The sequence below is a fragment of the Ictalurus furcatus genome, chromosome 23 (assembly GCF_023375685.1).
Source record: "Ictalurus furcatus strain D&B chromosome 23, Billie_1.0, whole genome shotgun sequence".
In the NCBI taxonomy this organism is placed as follows: domain Eukaryota; kingdom Metazoa; phylum Chordata; class Actinopteri; order Siluriformes; family Ictaluridae; genus Ictalurus; species Ictalurus furcatus.
In genome coordinates, this window is record NC_071277.1 from 9,059,489 (window position 1) to 9,075,974 (window position 16,486).

At 38.2% G+C, this 16,486-nt stretch overlaps 1 protein-coding gene across 1 annotated transcript; it reads right to left on the reverse strand.

Annotated features, from left to right (window-relative positions):
- Window positions 1-552: 552 nt before the first annotated feature.
- On the reverse strand, window positions 553-16,240 carry zdhhc20b (zinc finger DHHC-type palmitoyltransferase 20b). The gene is made up of 13 exons (XM_053611149.1): window positions 15,762-16,240; window positions 14,468-14,494; window positions 14,134-14,228; window positions 13,613-13,733; window positions 13,423-13,492; window positions 12,505-12,537; window positions 12,293-12,413; window positions 10,470-10,602; window positions 10,244-10,370; window positions 10,074-10,166; window positions 9,182-9,282; window positions 8,898-8,945; window positions 553-8,798 (listed from the first exon to the last, which is right to left on the reverse strand). Exons 1-12 carry the CDS (start codon window positions 15,877-15,879, stop codon window positions 8,902-8,904), a joined length of 1,083 nt encoding a protein of 360 aa, XP_053467124.1. The 5' UTR covers window positions 15,880-16,240; the 3' UTR covers window positions 553-8,798; window positions 8,898-8,901.
- Between the last annotated feature and the right edge of the window lie 246 nt (window positions 16,241-16,486).

Sequence of the window (16,486 nt, forward strand, 5' to 3'; positions counted from 1 at the left end):
AAATCAGATGGAGATGCTAATTCTGTGAGAGAGAGATCGAGTGTTCGTTCTCGTAGTAGTCCTTTGTCCTCCGAGAGTGGTTCTCTCTAGGTTCAGACATCTTGGTACCAGCCTTACAGTGGCATTTTATGTATAGTGGTTACCATTAAGGACCAATAATGGTCATGGTAATGGTTTTAATTGTTAGCTGATGGTTTGTAATGATATCTTTAGTGGAAACCATTAGAATTTCTGTGATGGTTTCTATTGTTTTTTTTCTCCAGCCAGGCAGTTTTCCCATCTCTTCATCTGTATGCTCTGAAATGAATAAAGGATCCTGTAGGTCAGTGTGAATGCAGCTCAAATCCCAGCTTTACACCACAACTTTATTCTGCTCTATAAAACCCTTTCTCAAATAATGGAAATGATCTGAAGCACTACAATGCCACCCTCAGAGCAAGTCAGGACATCATTCAAGATATCATCTTCCTACGTAAAACCACAAAGATTCACCTGGAGGTGTTTTTGGATTATTTCCTACATCAGTGCAGCAAAGGCAAATTTCATGCAGCTACATGTTGGGAAGACAACAGTAATCTTTATTTATTATTCTTTATAGACATGGTGTTCTCTGCTTTCATACTGAACACTTTTATTGCGTGTAATATAATAAACTCATCCTGTTCTCAAATTCCTTAGTTATGAGTAAATAACGACTAAACAAACCCCCAAAAAGAATAGCTAAACATGGCTCCAGAACAAACAAAAATACATGACAGGTGCATGGTGGTTAGCACGTTCGCCTCACACCTCCAGGGTCGGGGGTTCGATTCCCACCGTGGCCCTGTGTGTGTGGAGTTTGCATGTTCTCCCCGTGCTGCGGGGGTTTCCTCCGGGTACTCCGGTTTCCTCCCCCAGTCCAAACACATGCATGGTAGGCTGATTGGCATGTCTAAAGTGTCCGTAGTGTATGAATGGGTGTATGAATGTGTATGTGATTGTGCCCTGCGATGGATGGCACCCTGTCCAGGGTGTACCCCGCCTTGTGCCGCATGCCCCCTGGGATAGACTCCAGGTTCCCCACGACCATGTATGATAAACGCTGTAGAAAATAGATGGATGGAAAAATACCTGATTTGAGTTTGTAAAATAATATCCACTGGAATTAAATACATCCATTTTTGTTTTTTAACCAGATAAAAGTACTGAGTTTTTACTTAAAGACTGTTAATAACACTGATCGCATGTTCAGTGAGTTTAGTAAGATATCACACAATGTGCAGTTAATAATAAATAAATAAAAATCATCAACTAGTGGAATCAGAAACTAAACTATAAACACTATAAAACTATAATTAGGGGGAAAAAAACCCTAAAAATACAGAATTATTTAAAAAAAAAAATCAGTTTAAAAATAGAAAATAGCACAGATTAAAAATAAAAGAATAAAAAAAAATACAAAATAAAAAAAGCATAAGTTTAGGTACTTTTCCACACATTTAGCTCTGATGAGTCAACACAAAACTCCAGATGGAGGTGGAAGTAAGAGATTATTTGACATTCCTCACTTCTGATGTGTAAGACGAGTTCAATGGCCTGAGTGTCGGTGAGCTGAACAGAGTTCAGGGTCTCACACACACACACACACACACACACACACACACACACACACACACACACACACGCACCTCCTTTTTTTTCTTTCTATAAAAGCACGTTTATTTTAGTTATGTTCACATAATAAGCAAGTACTTCATTCACAAAATATCAAGATTCAAATTAATCAGACAAGAAAAATAGACGTGAGATCAACATTTTACAGTATTTTCAATATTTTGTGTAAATCCTGAAACATTTGACAAAAAAAAAAAAAAAATCAATAAGCAGGGTACAAATATAAGCTACTCTACATGCCATAAAACCCCACAGGATTCCCCCTCCCCCGCTTCTTCTTTTTTTTTTTGTAAAAAGTAAATAGAAAATGGTCCAAAGTAAGAGTACTTGAAAAGTTCAGAATTGAGAATTCAGTATGGCTTATAAAGGTGTAAAAGGAAGAAAACTGCTTTATCGAACATTAAATAAATAAAATAATCAGTGCTGTGACTGAAGGAGGAAGCAATATGGAGCGAAAAAGAAAAAAAGCAAAAGACCTGCTTTAAATGTGTTGGATTTCGGAAAAAAAAACCACTTTACGGCAGCGTTTACGGGGGAAAAAAATCAACAACAACAAACAAAAAAAAGGAGACATGAAGTGGTACGAGACCGGTCTGCTGTTCTTTACACAATTGAAACATTCTTTACACTTTACTGCATTGTACAGCCTCCAATTATTTACCTTTATATTTGGATTCATAGAAAAATACATCAGTTTAGTGTTTCTCAACATTCTGAGCTCAGAAATCTCTACATCGGTGTTGTGCGTTGTGAGACAGATCCGAGTGTGTGACTGGTGTTTATTCACACACTCCTTATTGGGTTTGTTTTTTGTACCCGCCTGCAACATGGAAATAAATAAATAAATTAAAAAAAAGAATACAAAATTGTAATATTCTGTACGCTCTGACCGTATGTTCAGACTACAGCGTGACAAATCGCTTGTGTCACTTCTCAGGCTGTGGCTTGTGGGCGTTTCCTGCTCATCGAGTTAAACACAAACGAAATAACTAAATCGTTAATCAGCGTGAAAATCGCTCGTGCGATTTACGTGTTACGCGCTCGGCTTCGTTCTCGGATTAGATTAGCACATCGGGCTAACTGAGGCACCGACGGTCTCTACACACATTTTATACGACGGAATAAAACCCCGGTTCGAAGTGTTTCTCTTCCATTTTTTTTTTTTTTTATCGTAGTAGGAAACTACAGTAGTGAGCGCGGAACCGAAGAAACATTGGACCGGACCACACGCGGCATAAGATCGAGCCGAGGAAGCGTTCACACCGATCGTTTTCGGATTTGTCGCTTCTTTACAGCATCATACCTAATTTGCATAGAACTGAGGAAATCGTGGCTCTGTTGTCGCATACGTACGCAGAAAACGAACGCTTCGTCGCTTGCTAGTGTGAACGCAGGATTCTGTTATTCAACACGTTCTTTATTTCTCCAGCAAGCTTCCTGACGCACCTACTGTACTGATCCAGATAAAAATCTGACACTGATCACCACAACACACACACACACACACACACACACACACACCCCCCTTCCTAAACACGGTTGCACTTTGGATATTCAACAATTTATAGATTAAACACCTGACCAGACAGTACGAAACAAAACAAAAAAATATACACCGAGCACCAGCAGAGTAACGACTGACAGCACGGATACTGAACACAGAAAAGTCAAATGAATAAAATAAAAATAAAAATAAAAATAAAAAAGGATTTGGTGTCCTTGGTGTTTCTGGGCTTCAGCATGAGCACACAGAGGAACTTTCCTGCTGTAAACACTCTGAGCTCTGATATTCAGCCCTTTATTTGGCAAAAAAACACAGCAGCCTTAAATGACCAAGGTCAGATATTAAACTAACGAGCCTGATATGTACGGTTGAGTGCAAAAGTTAGCACCCCCCTCAATTTCTGGATGAAAAAAACCCCTCTATATTTTACACACACACAAAAGACTCTCCGAATTAAATATTACAATAACCGACTGTACATCAGGAAGAATATTTACTAGCACGCTCAAAAGTTTGTAACCTTCTGTAGTTCTTTTATTTACAGGACTCGCAATAATTTTTAAAAGTTTTAAAAGCTTTATCGATCACCTTTTTTTGTGTGTTTGTGTTTTGTTCAGTAAATCACTTTCATGGGGTGTAACGATCAAAGCTCTGGATCGATGCATCAAAAGGCAACAACTGAACTGAATCAACGCATCTATCTTAAATGATTAAAAAAAGGACAAATTACTGGTGGGGAAAAAAAAATCGATTCATATTTTGCAGCTGATGTGTAAATAATTTAACAGGCGAGCTCTACATCACCATCATCATCATCAGTGAATTAATGGTAGACCTCCACCAGATTTGAACAGAGGCGACTAATCCGATTCGAAGTGTGAAATCGTAGCAGATTCAGTGATATCGTTCAATATCGACTCGCCGCCTTACGTACAAAATGTAAACCTAATAATTATGATTAACGCAATATCATCGCAAAATGGCGATTCGAGATATGAATCAGTGGGAATCAGGAAAACAACTCCCACATGCTCTAAACCACAAAATACTCAGCTTCCATGGAACTGGAGAAGGAGATACAGAAAACAGATAAGAAAAACAGACAAAAACACACCCAAAGCTCAGGAAAAAGATAGACAAAGAAAGACACGATACGTCCAATACACACTTCAGAAGTAGGGGTGTGTAAACTTTTGCACTCAACCGTACGGCTAAACACAGTCTAAGTAACTAAATATAAATCTAAAACTAAATATTGATTATATAAAGAAATCTTTTCGAAAGAAGAGCAGCTTATGAATGTGCATAAAAACGTGGACTCTCTTATACGAAGCCTCATCATTTATACAATTTTACGTTTGTGTTGATACACAATTTATTTACATCAATTTACACATCACAATTTGATTGATATTTTGACTGGAGGTTAAATTTTGGAGTAGAGTTCTAGAATATGCAATGCAGATAAGGAAATGGATTTGATTAGATATAAACGGGGATTATTTTCTAAAAAGAATACAAATAAATTTCTAAGAAACGTTCTGATTCGAGTTTTAAGACTTTTAAGAAGCTTCTATAATGAGAGTCACATAACCTGTAAACACATCACCTGTGCTATTAGGGCTGTCCAATTCAGTGCAACTCATTTGAAAAGATTTAGTATTGAAATGTATGCGAATATTAATGAGTGTATAATAAATATTAATGAGTGGACATTAGCGGTAGCCACACGATGTTTATCACAAACCCCAGAAGGTACAAACTGTGTCGCGTTCCTGCAATGAAACTCATGCAGGCTTTCTAATCACGATATATGCTCACTACATAGGCTACCTCATTTGGTTAGAGACCCTACATAGTGCTTTATATTACAGTCCTCTTCAAAAGTATTAGATCAACAAAGGCATTCTGGAAAGTTCTGGAACTAAGATGAACCTCTACAGCGAAGGAAAAGTCCCAAAGTGTGGAGAAAGAAAGGATCTGCTCATGATCCAGAACATACAAGCTCATCTGTGAAACATGGTGGAGGTAGCGTCATGGCTGCTTCTGGAGCATTCTCACTAATCTTTATTGATGATGGAATTCATGATGGTAGCAGCAGAATGAATCCAGAAGTTTACAGGAACATTTTGTCTGCAGATTTACAGAGAAATGTGTTTGAATGAATCAGGGGGAACTTCATCATGCAGCAAGACAACGATCCAAAACACACTTCCACCTCAACACAGGACTTCATCAGGGGGAAAAGTGGAAGGTTTTAGACTGGACAAGTCAATCACCAGACCTTCACCCAACTCCTCCTCAAGAGGAGACTGAAGGAAGAAACCCCCCGAAACAAACAACTACTGAAAGAAGCTGCAGGAAAAACCTGGAGAAGCTTCACAGAAAAAGAAACCAACAGTTTGGTGTCAGTGTTTATGTCAAGACTTATCTGTTCCTATACTTTTGCTCACCTAAAAATAGGGTTGTCTGATACAAAAAGCTGGCATGTTTGAAGCCGTTTAACACGTCTATATTTAAATATCAGGAAATGAGAGATGAAATTCTGATCTATCGTCTAATATTCGTCGTTTTCTTAGCAAAAAAAAAAAGAATTGGCCTCGCCGTTCCAATACTTTCGGAGGAGATACTCAGCCATAGAACGAGCATTTCAGACGTTAGCAAAAATACTGGGTCACGTTTTACGCAATTAGAAAATCAATAGTGGTTGTATTGTGTGAAATAAAGCTCGATGTAAATCCTACATTAAACAACAAGGGTCATTTACCCCAAAAACGTTTACACATACATCTAAATGTATGTTATACAGCGTTATACAACTAAACCTAAAACACCAGATTCGAGACATTCGTAATGTGTTGTTCTGACCTAATATATTATAAAAATTAGAAAAAGTATTCGAATTGTTAACAGCCCTAACGTAAAAAAAAAAAAAAAAAAAAAAGGGAATCTTTGTACACATGCGGGTTGGCAGGACTTCCGGGTGGAAAACTCACATCCTGATAGGAAGGGCTGAATACTCGTAATGGGAATTCTGCTCTTCTTAGTAGCGAGTCAGATCATTTGAGAATCGGCTCCTCGCTAAATTTGCGATATTCAGATGCGCGAGAACATTTTGAAAAAATGGACGATGAGTTGCAAGTTTAATTTGACTTAATTAACGTAAGGAACATCGAACATCACCGTGACCCTAACTGATATAAATCGCTTACTGAAAACGAATCAATTTAACGCTAACGAACATCTCAGAATTTGGAAAGACGTTTCCATGATTACGCTACAGGAGTCATGGCATCGTCTACATCTACAAAAAAAAAATGACGGGGGGCGGCTCTTGATGTTCAGCTAAAAGAGTCGACTCAAAGAATCGATTCATACACAAACGGCACTTGTTTAAAGAGCACATATTATGGTTTTGAAACGTGCGTAATTTTGTTTTAAAGCTCTCATACGATAGATTTACATACATCCAAGCTAAAAAACACGTTAACGTGCTCATAATTTGAACTGCAGCGTTACCTTTCCCCCCCAGTGTCACAAACGACTCGTTCAATGATCCGTCCTAAGGATTCACTCTAAACTCCTCCTTTCAGAGAGCATATGCTGCTCTGATTGGTCACATGTCCCAGTCTGTTGTGATTGGTCCACCGGTGTCAGCAAGCAGCCGATGAAGACGAGAGGCGGGGCTTATTGTTACAAACCTACGTAGGTTTGTACAGGAAGTAAATCTGGAATCACTAACGACTCGTTTCAGCTGTTCAGAATCGGTTCCTTCATTTGGGAGTAGATAACTACGCTTATAACTCCGATTTGTGAAACTTTGCAGACGTTTTTACATTCACAAACAGCTACGTATAGAGATACGTATAAAGATAATATCTGAAAAAAACATAATAGGTGCACTTTAAAGTTCTTTCCAGCTTTTAACTCCTGTCCGTCATGAGATATTTTTTTCCCAGTTAGTTTCGTACATCTTGTTTGTTCTGTACAGAAAAACCAGTTTGTTAAATTTGAGACTCACTACACGATCTAACCACATCACCCTAATAACTCCACCCACGCCTCTCTTTCGCTTCAGCGGCGTTCCGAAACTGTCACACTTCTTAAACGGCTCCCGTGAATCTACATTACGATAATCATAATAATCAACACTACAAGAACATAATCAATACTGTTTTTAAATCATTAAAAATAACACGTAAAACATCGATTTTAAACGCACAACATCCTGAAAATCGCAACGTTCCAACATTAGAGGAAAATTTTTAACTTTAATAATGAATAAACTTTTTTAAAGTCCAACTTTAACCATTGTAGTACAATAAAAAGGAGCGTCTAGTTTTGTCAATATTTAGAAACATGGGATATCTGCGTATTTTGTTATTTAATCAAAAGTTAAATGAAATTTAACATTGCCCCCCCCAAAATATACTGTTTACATAAAACTCTCATAATACTTTTATTCCAGTGCAGCGTCCCTTCTGTTATCCACCCAGAAATACGATATTTAATATTGTGACAGAACATTTTGTTTTTGAAGGGTGAGAATATATATATTATATATATACATACACACACACACACACACACAGACAACCAGTCAAAAGTTTGTGGACACTCAACTGAAATGTTTCTCATGATCTCAAAAACCTTTTGATCTGAAGGTGTATGATTAATCGTTTGACAGCGGTGCCGTAGACAAAGCTATAATCGTGCCGATGTATTCGTTTCTTTCATTACAAAAGTAACATATTATTTACAAAATAATCTTTATTTAAACGGACAACTCGAGCGAAATATTCCAAAAAGCAGCTGATAAGAGTCCAGCGTCGATGTGAACTCCTTTAATACTGTTTAAAAATCATCTCAGGGAAATACCTCAAGAAATCCACCGAGAAAACGCCACAAATACATTTCTGGAAATTCTCAGCAAAAAGCGTGTCGAATTTGGAGATGCTAAAATATTAAATTATTTAGATTTATTTAGGATTTTTTATCACAACATAATTCCCATCGTTCCATTTGTGTTCCTCCAGAGTTTTAATGACCTTACTATTATTCTAAAATGTAGTGGGGAAAAATAATGTGCGTCTAAACTTTTGACTGGTACTGTGTGTGTTAAATATATATATATATATATATATATATAAACGTCATTTAAACGTTTGCTAACTGGAGTTTCAACGTGCAAAAGTGCAATCCTGTCACCTCAACCTCAAACACAATAAATCGTTAATCGTATCTTGGAGAGAAAATAGAGTTAATGGTCAACACCATAAAAAAAAAAAAAAAAAAAAGCACTACACTTTATAGGTTTATAAACTCCGCGCTATGTAAACATCAGATGAGATACTGCCGGGGGAATGACACGCCCCTAACAATACTACGGTAGTGCGCATTTTTCTGGTCAACAACCAACAGGTTTATACGAATCGCACCAGTTCGTGAGTGAGTGTGAAGATAAAATGCGTTTGCTTTGAAAAAACAAAAACCAAAAAACGTTTTAGTGATCAGGATGCAAATTTGTCTGAACGCTGAACGAACGCACTCAGACGAGAAGCTGCTGCAGAGGTGATGGAGTTGTTTAAGGCATCATGTTTGATGGCTGTTTCTCTCCGCCGTAGTTTCACGACCACGAATCCTAAAGGAAGGGATGACAGCATGTCAATCACGACTCAGAAACCCCGCCTCCTCCTCCTCCTCCTCCTCCATAAAGAACAGACAGAGAAAGGATGCTAACCTGGCTAAGACTCGCCCGCCACGGAGACTGTGATGGTGTCACATTCATCTGCGGAGGAGAAGAGAAACATGAAATAATTACACGATGGTATGCAGGCAACTCCATAAATATTGGCACCCTTCCTGAACATAACAAGGGCAAGCTCTGAACGATGATTCAACCGTTGCTGTACGGTTTTTAGGATTATTTCTCGTTTTTCCAATTGAGCATGTATACGACAGCGACGCTCTGTGGATTAGAATTGTGGATTGTTCCAGCCTTGAATTGTGCTTGTGGCGACTCACCAGACTTTACAGCCGTTACGACGATGTCCTCGTGGTGGAGGTCGTTATTGAGCAGATGTTTCTGAGACTCGCTGAGAGGATTACACTGCTCACCTTCAACACTGTGGGGGAGGGGATAAAACGGCAAGATGTTAGTCTATAAAACTGATTTAAACTCTAAACTAGATTGTTCGCATGCACACTGTATTAAGGAGCAACAAATCCGTGACAAGCGACACATCCGAACGATCCTCTCGAACAATTCCTCACGCACGGTACGCCTCACGGCACGCACGATCCAATGTTTCTCTCCGCCTGCAATTTGTTTCAATTTATTGTTTAAAATTTATAACCGTGGTTTTTGTTTGATCCTTTCACCTCTCGTTAAACGTGTATACAGCATCATGAAGAAAAATAAAGATTGTTAGTGCCTCTGGTGTGTGTACGTAGCTAGTTCAGTTAGCACACTAATCTAATCTGAGAAAGAAGCTAGCACAAAGCTGAGGACAGGCCACGCCCACAAGCGATGAGAGGGAATTGCGATTGGTGCAAGTCGGCTGAAGATGGTTTCGATTAAAGACGAAAAGTTGGAGAACGCTGAAGTTGGAAAGGAGATTTCAGACAGATTTGATTGTTTTTACTCGAACAGCAAGTCAAAGTAACCATATAGGTTAAACGAGGGGACGGAGCTAAACACACACACAAACAAAAAAAAAAAACCAAAAAAAAAAACAAGCTTGGTCAATAAAGCAGCTGTTGAAATCATTCCAGAAATGATGTTTGTATGTTTTACAAACTTGTACCACTTTAATGAAAGAGTTTTGGTTTAGAATATTTTAAAACATGTTTTTGGACACCTTTATTTGGGGTAACAGTGCCACCGAGTGGTGGAAATGTGGAACTGCACCCTCACCTTTGGCTCAGGTGGTCAGGATGTACGACTACTGTTGGCTGCTCCGGATCACTGACCACCAGTCGGGTTGGAAACGTGAGACCGTCTCCCTGACTGCACAGAGAAAAAACACAAATGCTTATAATCCCGGATAAACAAGATGAAAATTCCCAGAGTGTGAGCTTGTTTACCTGGTGAACACCGGCAGCAGCCAGAACTTCTTCTGGTCTCCGAACACCTGAGCGATGTTCTTGCTGAAGCCCAGCGAGAACCCGTTTTTATCCGGTCCGTTCCTGAACACGGGCGCTCGAAATGCCTCTGAAGGAACGGAACAAAGAGAAGTGTAAACGTTCCACGCCAAGATAAACTTGAGTCACGAGGACGCACAGAGTGGTGGAGGTGGTGCGAGGGCGTTACCTATCGTGGATCTATTCTTCCCTACAAGCCACAGGTGGTAAGTGAAGAGCGAGAGGATGCTGATGCAGAACATGGCCGCCACAAAAAAGAGAAACAACACGTGGAATTTGGCATGAGAGTCGGGCAGCTCACTCTGAGAGAGAGAGCGAGAGAGAGAGAGAGCGAGAGAGAGAGAGGAGTTGGGGGGTAAAAAACAGTGTGTAAGACACGTGGTCAACATCGATGAGGACGAAACACACGAGTCACAGGGCTGCACGGCATCAACAATAACAACAAGAATATATCATCGATAATTAGGGAAGGCAATATGACAAAAATTATAAAAATGAGTGATGAGGCCTACAAGAAGAGACGGCACCGATCTGATTCCCAGTATCAGTACAACTATTAGAATCAGTATCAGTACCACTATCAGTACCAATATCAGGATCAGTGTCAGTACCACTATCAGTATCAATATCAATATTAGTACCAGTATCAGTACCAGTACCTATATCAATATCAGTACCTATATCAGTACCAGTATCAATACCAACATCAATATCAGTGTCAGTACCGGTATGAGTACCAGTATCAATATCAGCATCAGTACCAATATCTATATCAGTATCAACACCAGTACCAGTATCGGTACCGGGTTGATACCAGCAGTGGAACAGTGGATCGGATATCGGAGAGAAACATATCGGATCCTGTAAGAAACGGAGAAGACTGGAATTGGATTTGGGAAAGAAATGTATTTTTGGAACAGGAAATATTTACATATAAAGAGAAATTTGATGGTTTTTTTATTTTTAGGAGTGATTTTATACTATTTATACTTTATAATATTTACAACGTAAGCAACTGTAAAGCGCTTCAGTTAAAGAAAAACATTTTAAAGCTAGTATTATTTCAGAAAACAAATGAGATAAGCCGAGACTTATCTAAGCCCTGGATACACAGCAAGCCAGAATCCCAAGCTGAATCTTCCAAGGAGCTGCACTGTAGAACCCTACGTACCCGCTATAGTGCACTTCAAAGCCAGTAAAGGGACACGGAGGACATTTGGGGTTAAAAATAAACAAACAAACAAACAAACAAATAAAGGTGGGGATACAGAACCGAATGTAATGCAGGAAAATACTCAAGTTTACAAACAGGTGATTAATCATGCAGCGCTAAACACCACAAACAACACAGACAATCAGAGGGCTCTTTTTTTTTTTTTTTTTTACAGGTTAAAGAAAATTAAGAGTACTGAAGTGGTATTTACTATTATTTTTATTTCCCATGCCGGCGTGGACACATTAACCAACAATGAACACTAACGCCGGTGATTACCTTTGGACAATTCTCTGCCGATTTCCTCCGGCAAAGCTTAGTGCAGACAGAGACAGACAGTTAGACACGAGGAGAGGGAGAGGACGAGAGCAAAGCACAAGGAAGAGTTACGATACGGCGATATGACGATGTAATATCCAGATCACCATGTATCACCATGTCACGTTATATTAATAATAATAATAATAATATTACAAACTGACTCGAAGCAGTGTGTAATATTTTAAAAAAATAATAATAAAATGAATAAATTTGTAGACATTAAATAGTGTCATCATCAAGGTTTATTTATATTAAATGCATGTATGTGAAAACTGAAACGGTTCGGAAATATCTACACTACTTTAGCGGTGTATATCGTTCATCACAGAAACGTTTTCACGAATCACTATATGATATTTTTGTCGTATCGACCCATGCGCACCGCATTTTAATTAATCGAGCCGAAGAAAGAGGAAAAAAAAAAACAGAAGAAGAGCAGACGTGACGTGATTACTCACTGTCCAGAACTTGATGAAGTACTGCAGAACCGTGGCAGCGATGAACAGGCAGTACAGCAGCGAGTAGGCCAGGAACAGGATGAAGAACTTATAATTGGAGAACCCTACACAGTTGTTCACCCTGTCATGGGAAAAAAAGAGGACACTGTAGCGTTGAGAAATACACATCAAGCGAAAGACTTCCTTTAGAAACGCCAGATGATTTCACTCACCACGGGCAGTGATGGTCCATCTTCAACACACACCTGTTACACGTTAAATGACATGTTCATTCTTAAACATCGTGAGCAATTAAAAAAAGAAGGAAAGCATTTCTGTATGTTGTACTTCTGCTGTCAGTCATTCACGATGCCTTATTTATTCCCTCTGTTACGCTTTTAAAACCAAACCCCAAAAACAAGCATGTTAGAAAACAGCACATGGAGGCCACTTTAGCTGACTTTGGAGCTCTATTTCAGGTTAAAACGACGCCTCAGGCTCTGCTACGGAGCTCGTTATGTTCCAGTCGATCATTTCCTCCTGGGTCAGTGTCTGTGTTTATTCAATCAAAACATTTGGGAGAACTTATAAAGGCATGGATTTATTTTTAAGAATTCGGGGAACCTGTAGTACATTTTGTTTTCAATATTAAACCTCTGTTTGTAGCAATTTGTAATTTATTTAGTTTTATACAGACAAGAACGTTCATTATTTTGCACTGTTTATGATTCAGGAATCGTGAAGCCAGTATCGCGAAATGAATCATGGGCGGAGTGTAGTTACACCCCTACTCAACCCCCAGTGCTGCTTATTAATTATCATTATCAACCCCTAATCAACCACAACATTGATTATTTTCCTATAACATCATGTCCCAAAGTGTTTTATTTTTTATTCCTCATTTCACACATACATGATATAGATATATATATATATATATATATATATATATATATATATATATATATATATATATATATATATATAAATATATATTTTTATCTTTTTATACTGATACGATGCATTTTAAATCTGTATAATATTCTAACATTAATTTAATCCAATGTGGAATATATAACATTCAACATATTGTAATTTCTAATTTAAATGTTTTTTTGAGAGTCATCTGCAGAGTCGTGGCTTTAACTCACATGTCACATGCGGAGCAGTGGTGGCACCGGTCGGGTTTGATAACTTGGCACCGGTCACAGTAGCGGATGGCTATACGGAAAGTATAAGCAATCATTATTATTATTGTATTAATCAATATTATTATTATTATATTGTCTGTCAGACGCTTTTTGATTCGATTGTTCAGGACTGTGATGGAAATTGTCTCACCTCCAGCGCCGGTGCGCGTGTAGAGCGGAAGATTGCTCGCCACTCGCTTCAGGATCTCCTGCTGGGTCTCTGGACGCTCTTCTTTCTCATAAAGCTCCTTCTCAGCTTTGGGTAAACAGAACTGACACATACACATGCAGATTTTAAACCACATAATGTGAGAATTCGATCAGAATTTCTCTGAGAACGAGTGGGATTAGTCAGACTTGAATCAGTAATGAGCGAGACTGGTCGGAATTTTATGGGGATTGGTCAAAATTTCTTCATTAACGAGTGGGATTGGTCAGGATTTCATCCGGAATGCAAGGGATTGGTCAGAATTTCTTTGGGCATGAGTGGGATTGGTAAGGATTACGTCGGGAATGAACGGGATTAGTCAGAATTTCTCCAGGAGTGAGCAGGAACGGCCTCTAAATCTTGTATATAGCTCTTTTTAAAAATGTTCTAGGCCTACATGTTTCTTCGTAGTCAACTGGCATCACCATCAACTTATTTATTTAATAATTTACAATTTCTCTTACCTCTTTGGATGGATTTGTTGGTCTGGTGAAGATGGTCTTCCAATAAGACCAAACAAACAAGATGAAGCAGAGGTGAAAAACGACCAAGTAGATAACTGTGAGGAGCAAAGAGCAAAAAAAAAAAAGAGTTGCAGATGTATCAGGAACGGACAATCAATCACCGACGAGTCGGAAACTCGGATCAGCACATGACACACACACACACTCACTCAGCAACAACAATAACAACTGCGACACATCTCATTTAACACACAAATAGAACGAGTTAGACTTTACTATCAACTCGAATAATCAGAAATGAAAAGCAGAAAGATCTCAGCTGTCACACACTTACCTTTCTCTCCCAGACTCGGCACCGTGACTGTGGGAAACAGGAAAGATCATCAATTATTTCAATTACACACGAGTAGAGTTTTATAGATCTCTTTAACGCAGAACTCAAAGCTGACATTTCTTTAGCTCTATAAACAGCGAAGGAATTCTTCTCTCGCACATATTACTGTAGTCCCCATTCGGCTATTTTCAAAGTCACATGACTTTTTAGTATTTGACACAAGTTTGTTCACCTACCATAAAATGTAAGTAGAATATGTTTCATGATGGCACATTAAAAATAAATAACTGATAAATTAACCTGTTGTAAAAAGGGTAAAAATATACCATGAAGTCAGAAAAGCATGTGGTCACATAATTTATGATCATATCATTCTCATGCTATCAGTAGCAGTAACACTAAATAAATAAATAAAATACAACGCCCATGTACACATAGCTCCGCCCCCAAGATCCGAAGTGGCCTGTAGAGTGACGGGAGGCGTGGCCAAACACACACAAGGAAGTCAGTTTTCCTAAACGGTTTTCTTAACACTTTGTGATTGTTTTTTTTTTTTTTTTTTAAATCATGTTCTACATTTCTTCCAAGTCATTTGAAAAAGTATTTTAAAAATCGACTACTGCACCTTCACTTTAAATCCCACAGATGAAGTGTAAAGATGTAGTAATAATATTGTAGGTGGAACTGTACCTGGCAACAGGTAAGCTAGTAAACAAGTAGAAGTTTAAAACCTGGTGATGTTGTAAATAAGACCGGTTTTTATATTATTTCAACATTTTAAAGGTTTTAACAGACTATAGAGCTGAACTCCTTCCTAGTAACTGTTAACTGTTGCTAGTTAACTTCCATGTCTTCTTAATTAGCATTGCTGTAACTTTAAAAAAAAAAATATATATATATCTGTACATATTTTATAATATATCTAAAAACAAAAGCTCATCTCAGATCATTTCAAGATCAACTCGAAGTCAAAATACTAGTTTAATAAAATCGTGATGATTGTTTTTGCAGTCTAACCGGGGAATCAGTGTTGCTAGCTGGCTAGTTTAGTGCACAGATTTGGAGTCGGGGAAAGGTTTTATACCAGATACATAATCAAACATATTTTATCATAAAATCCTGAAAGGTCTATTTAGTTTAAATTAATAAAAAAAAGACACACAGAGTGGTGATTTGTACGAACTAGCTGTGCAGTTGTGTAAGATACCAGCCACTTCCTTCCTCCAGAACACTTCAGATTTAACGCTAATTATCTCACAAAAACAGCAGAACTGGATTAAAATTAAATACTTACACACACACAGCTCCACAACGTAAGCATAATACGACCAGCACACGACTAAAGCGATAAATATAACCGGTATCCAAGCCAGACCCCGCTGACAACATCTGAGGACGTGTGAAGGCGCCATCTTTAATTTCCACAATACACACTATAGGGAGGGATGAGTCGTCCGGGAACGAGTCGGATCTTTGAATCGATTCCTTCAGCTTCGATAACGAGAACCGATTCACATGTATCTGATTTATCGATAGTCATGAAAACAGTGGTTTCAAAATAAGTGGATTTATCTGATGGTGCAGTCAAAATGTGCGAGTGGTAGTCTTACAATCATACTTAGCGAAAAAATATAAATATTTTAGTTCTATCCCTGCATAAAAAAACAAACAAAACAAAACAAAAACAATAGAAACCCTCACACCAATTCTAATGGTTTCTACTACAAATACCATTACAAACTATCAACTAACCATTCGAACCATTACCGGTCCTTAATGGTATCCAACAGACATAATATGCCACCAAAAGAAGGCAAAAATGACCAGTAGAGACCCACAGGGATCATTACCGTTTCCATTAAAACCAGTACAATTCCCATTAGAACCATTACAAATTCTGAGGGTTTCTATTGTCTTTTCCCCCAGCAGGGATCATTATTATGCTTATAATTCTTATTTTATCACCCCAAAAATTACCACCAAGACACATTGAAGAAAATAATTCTCTTTTTTTTTATT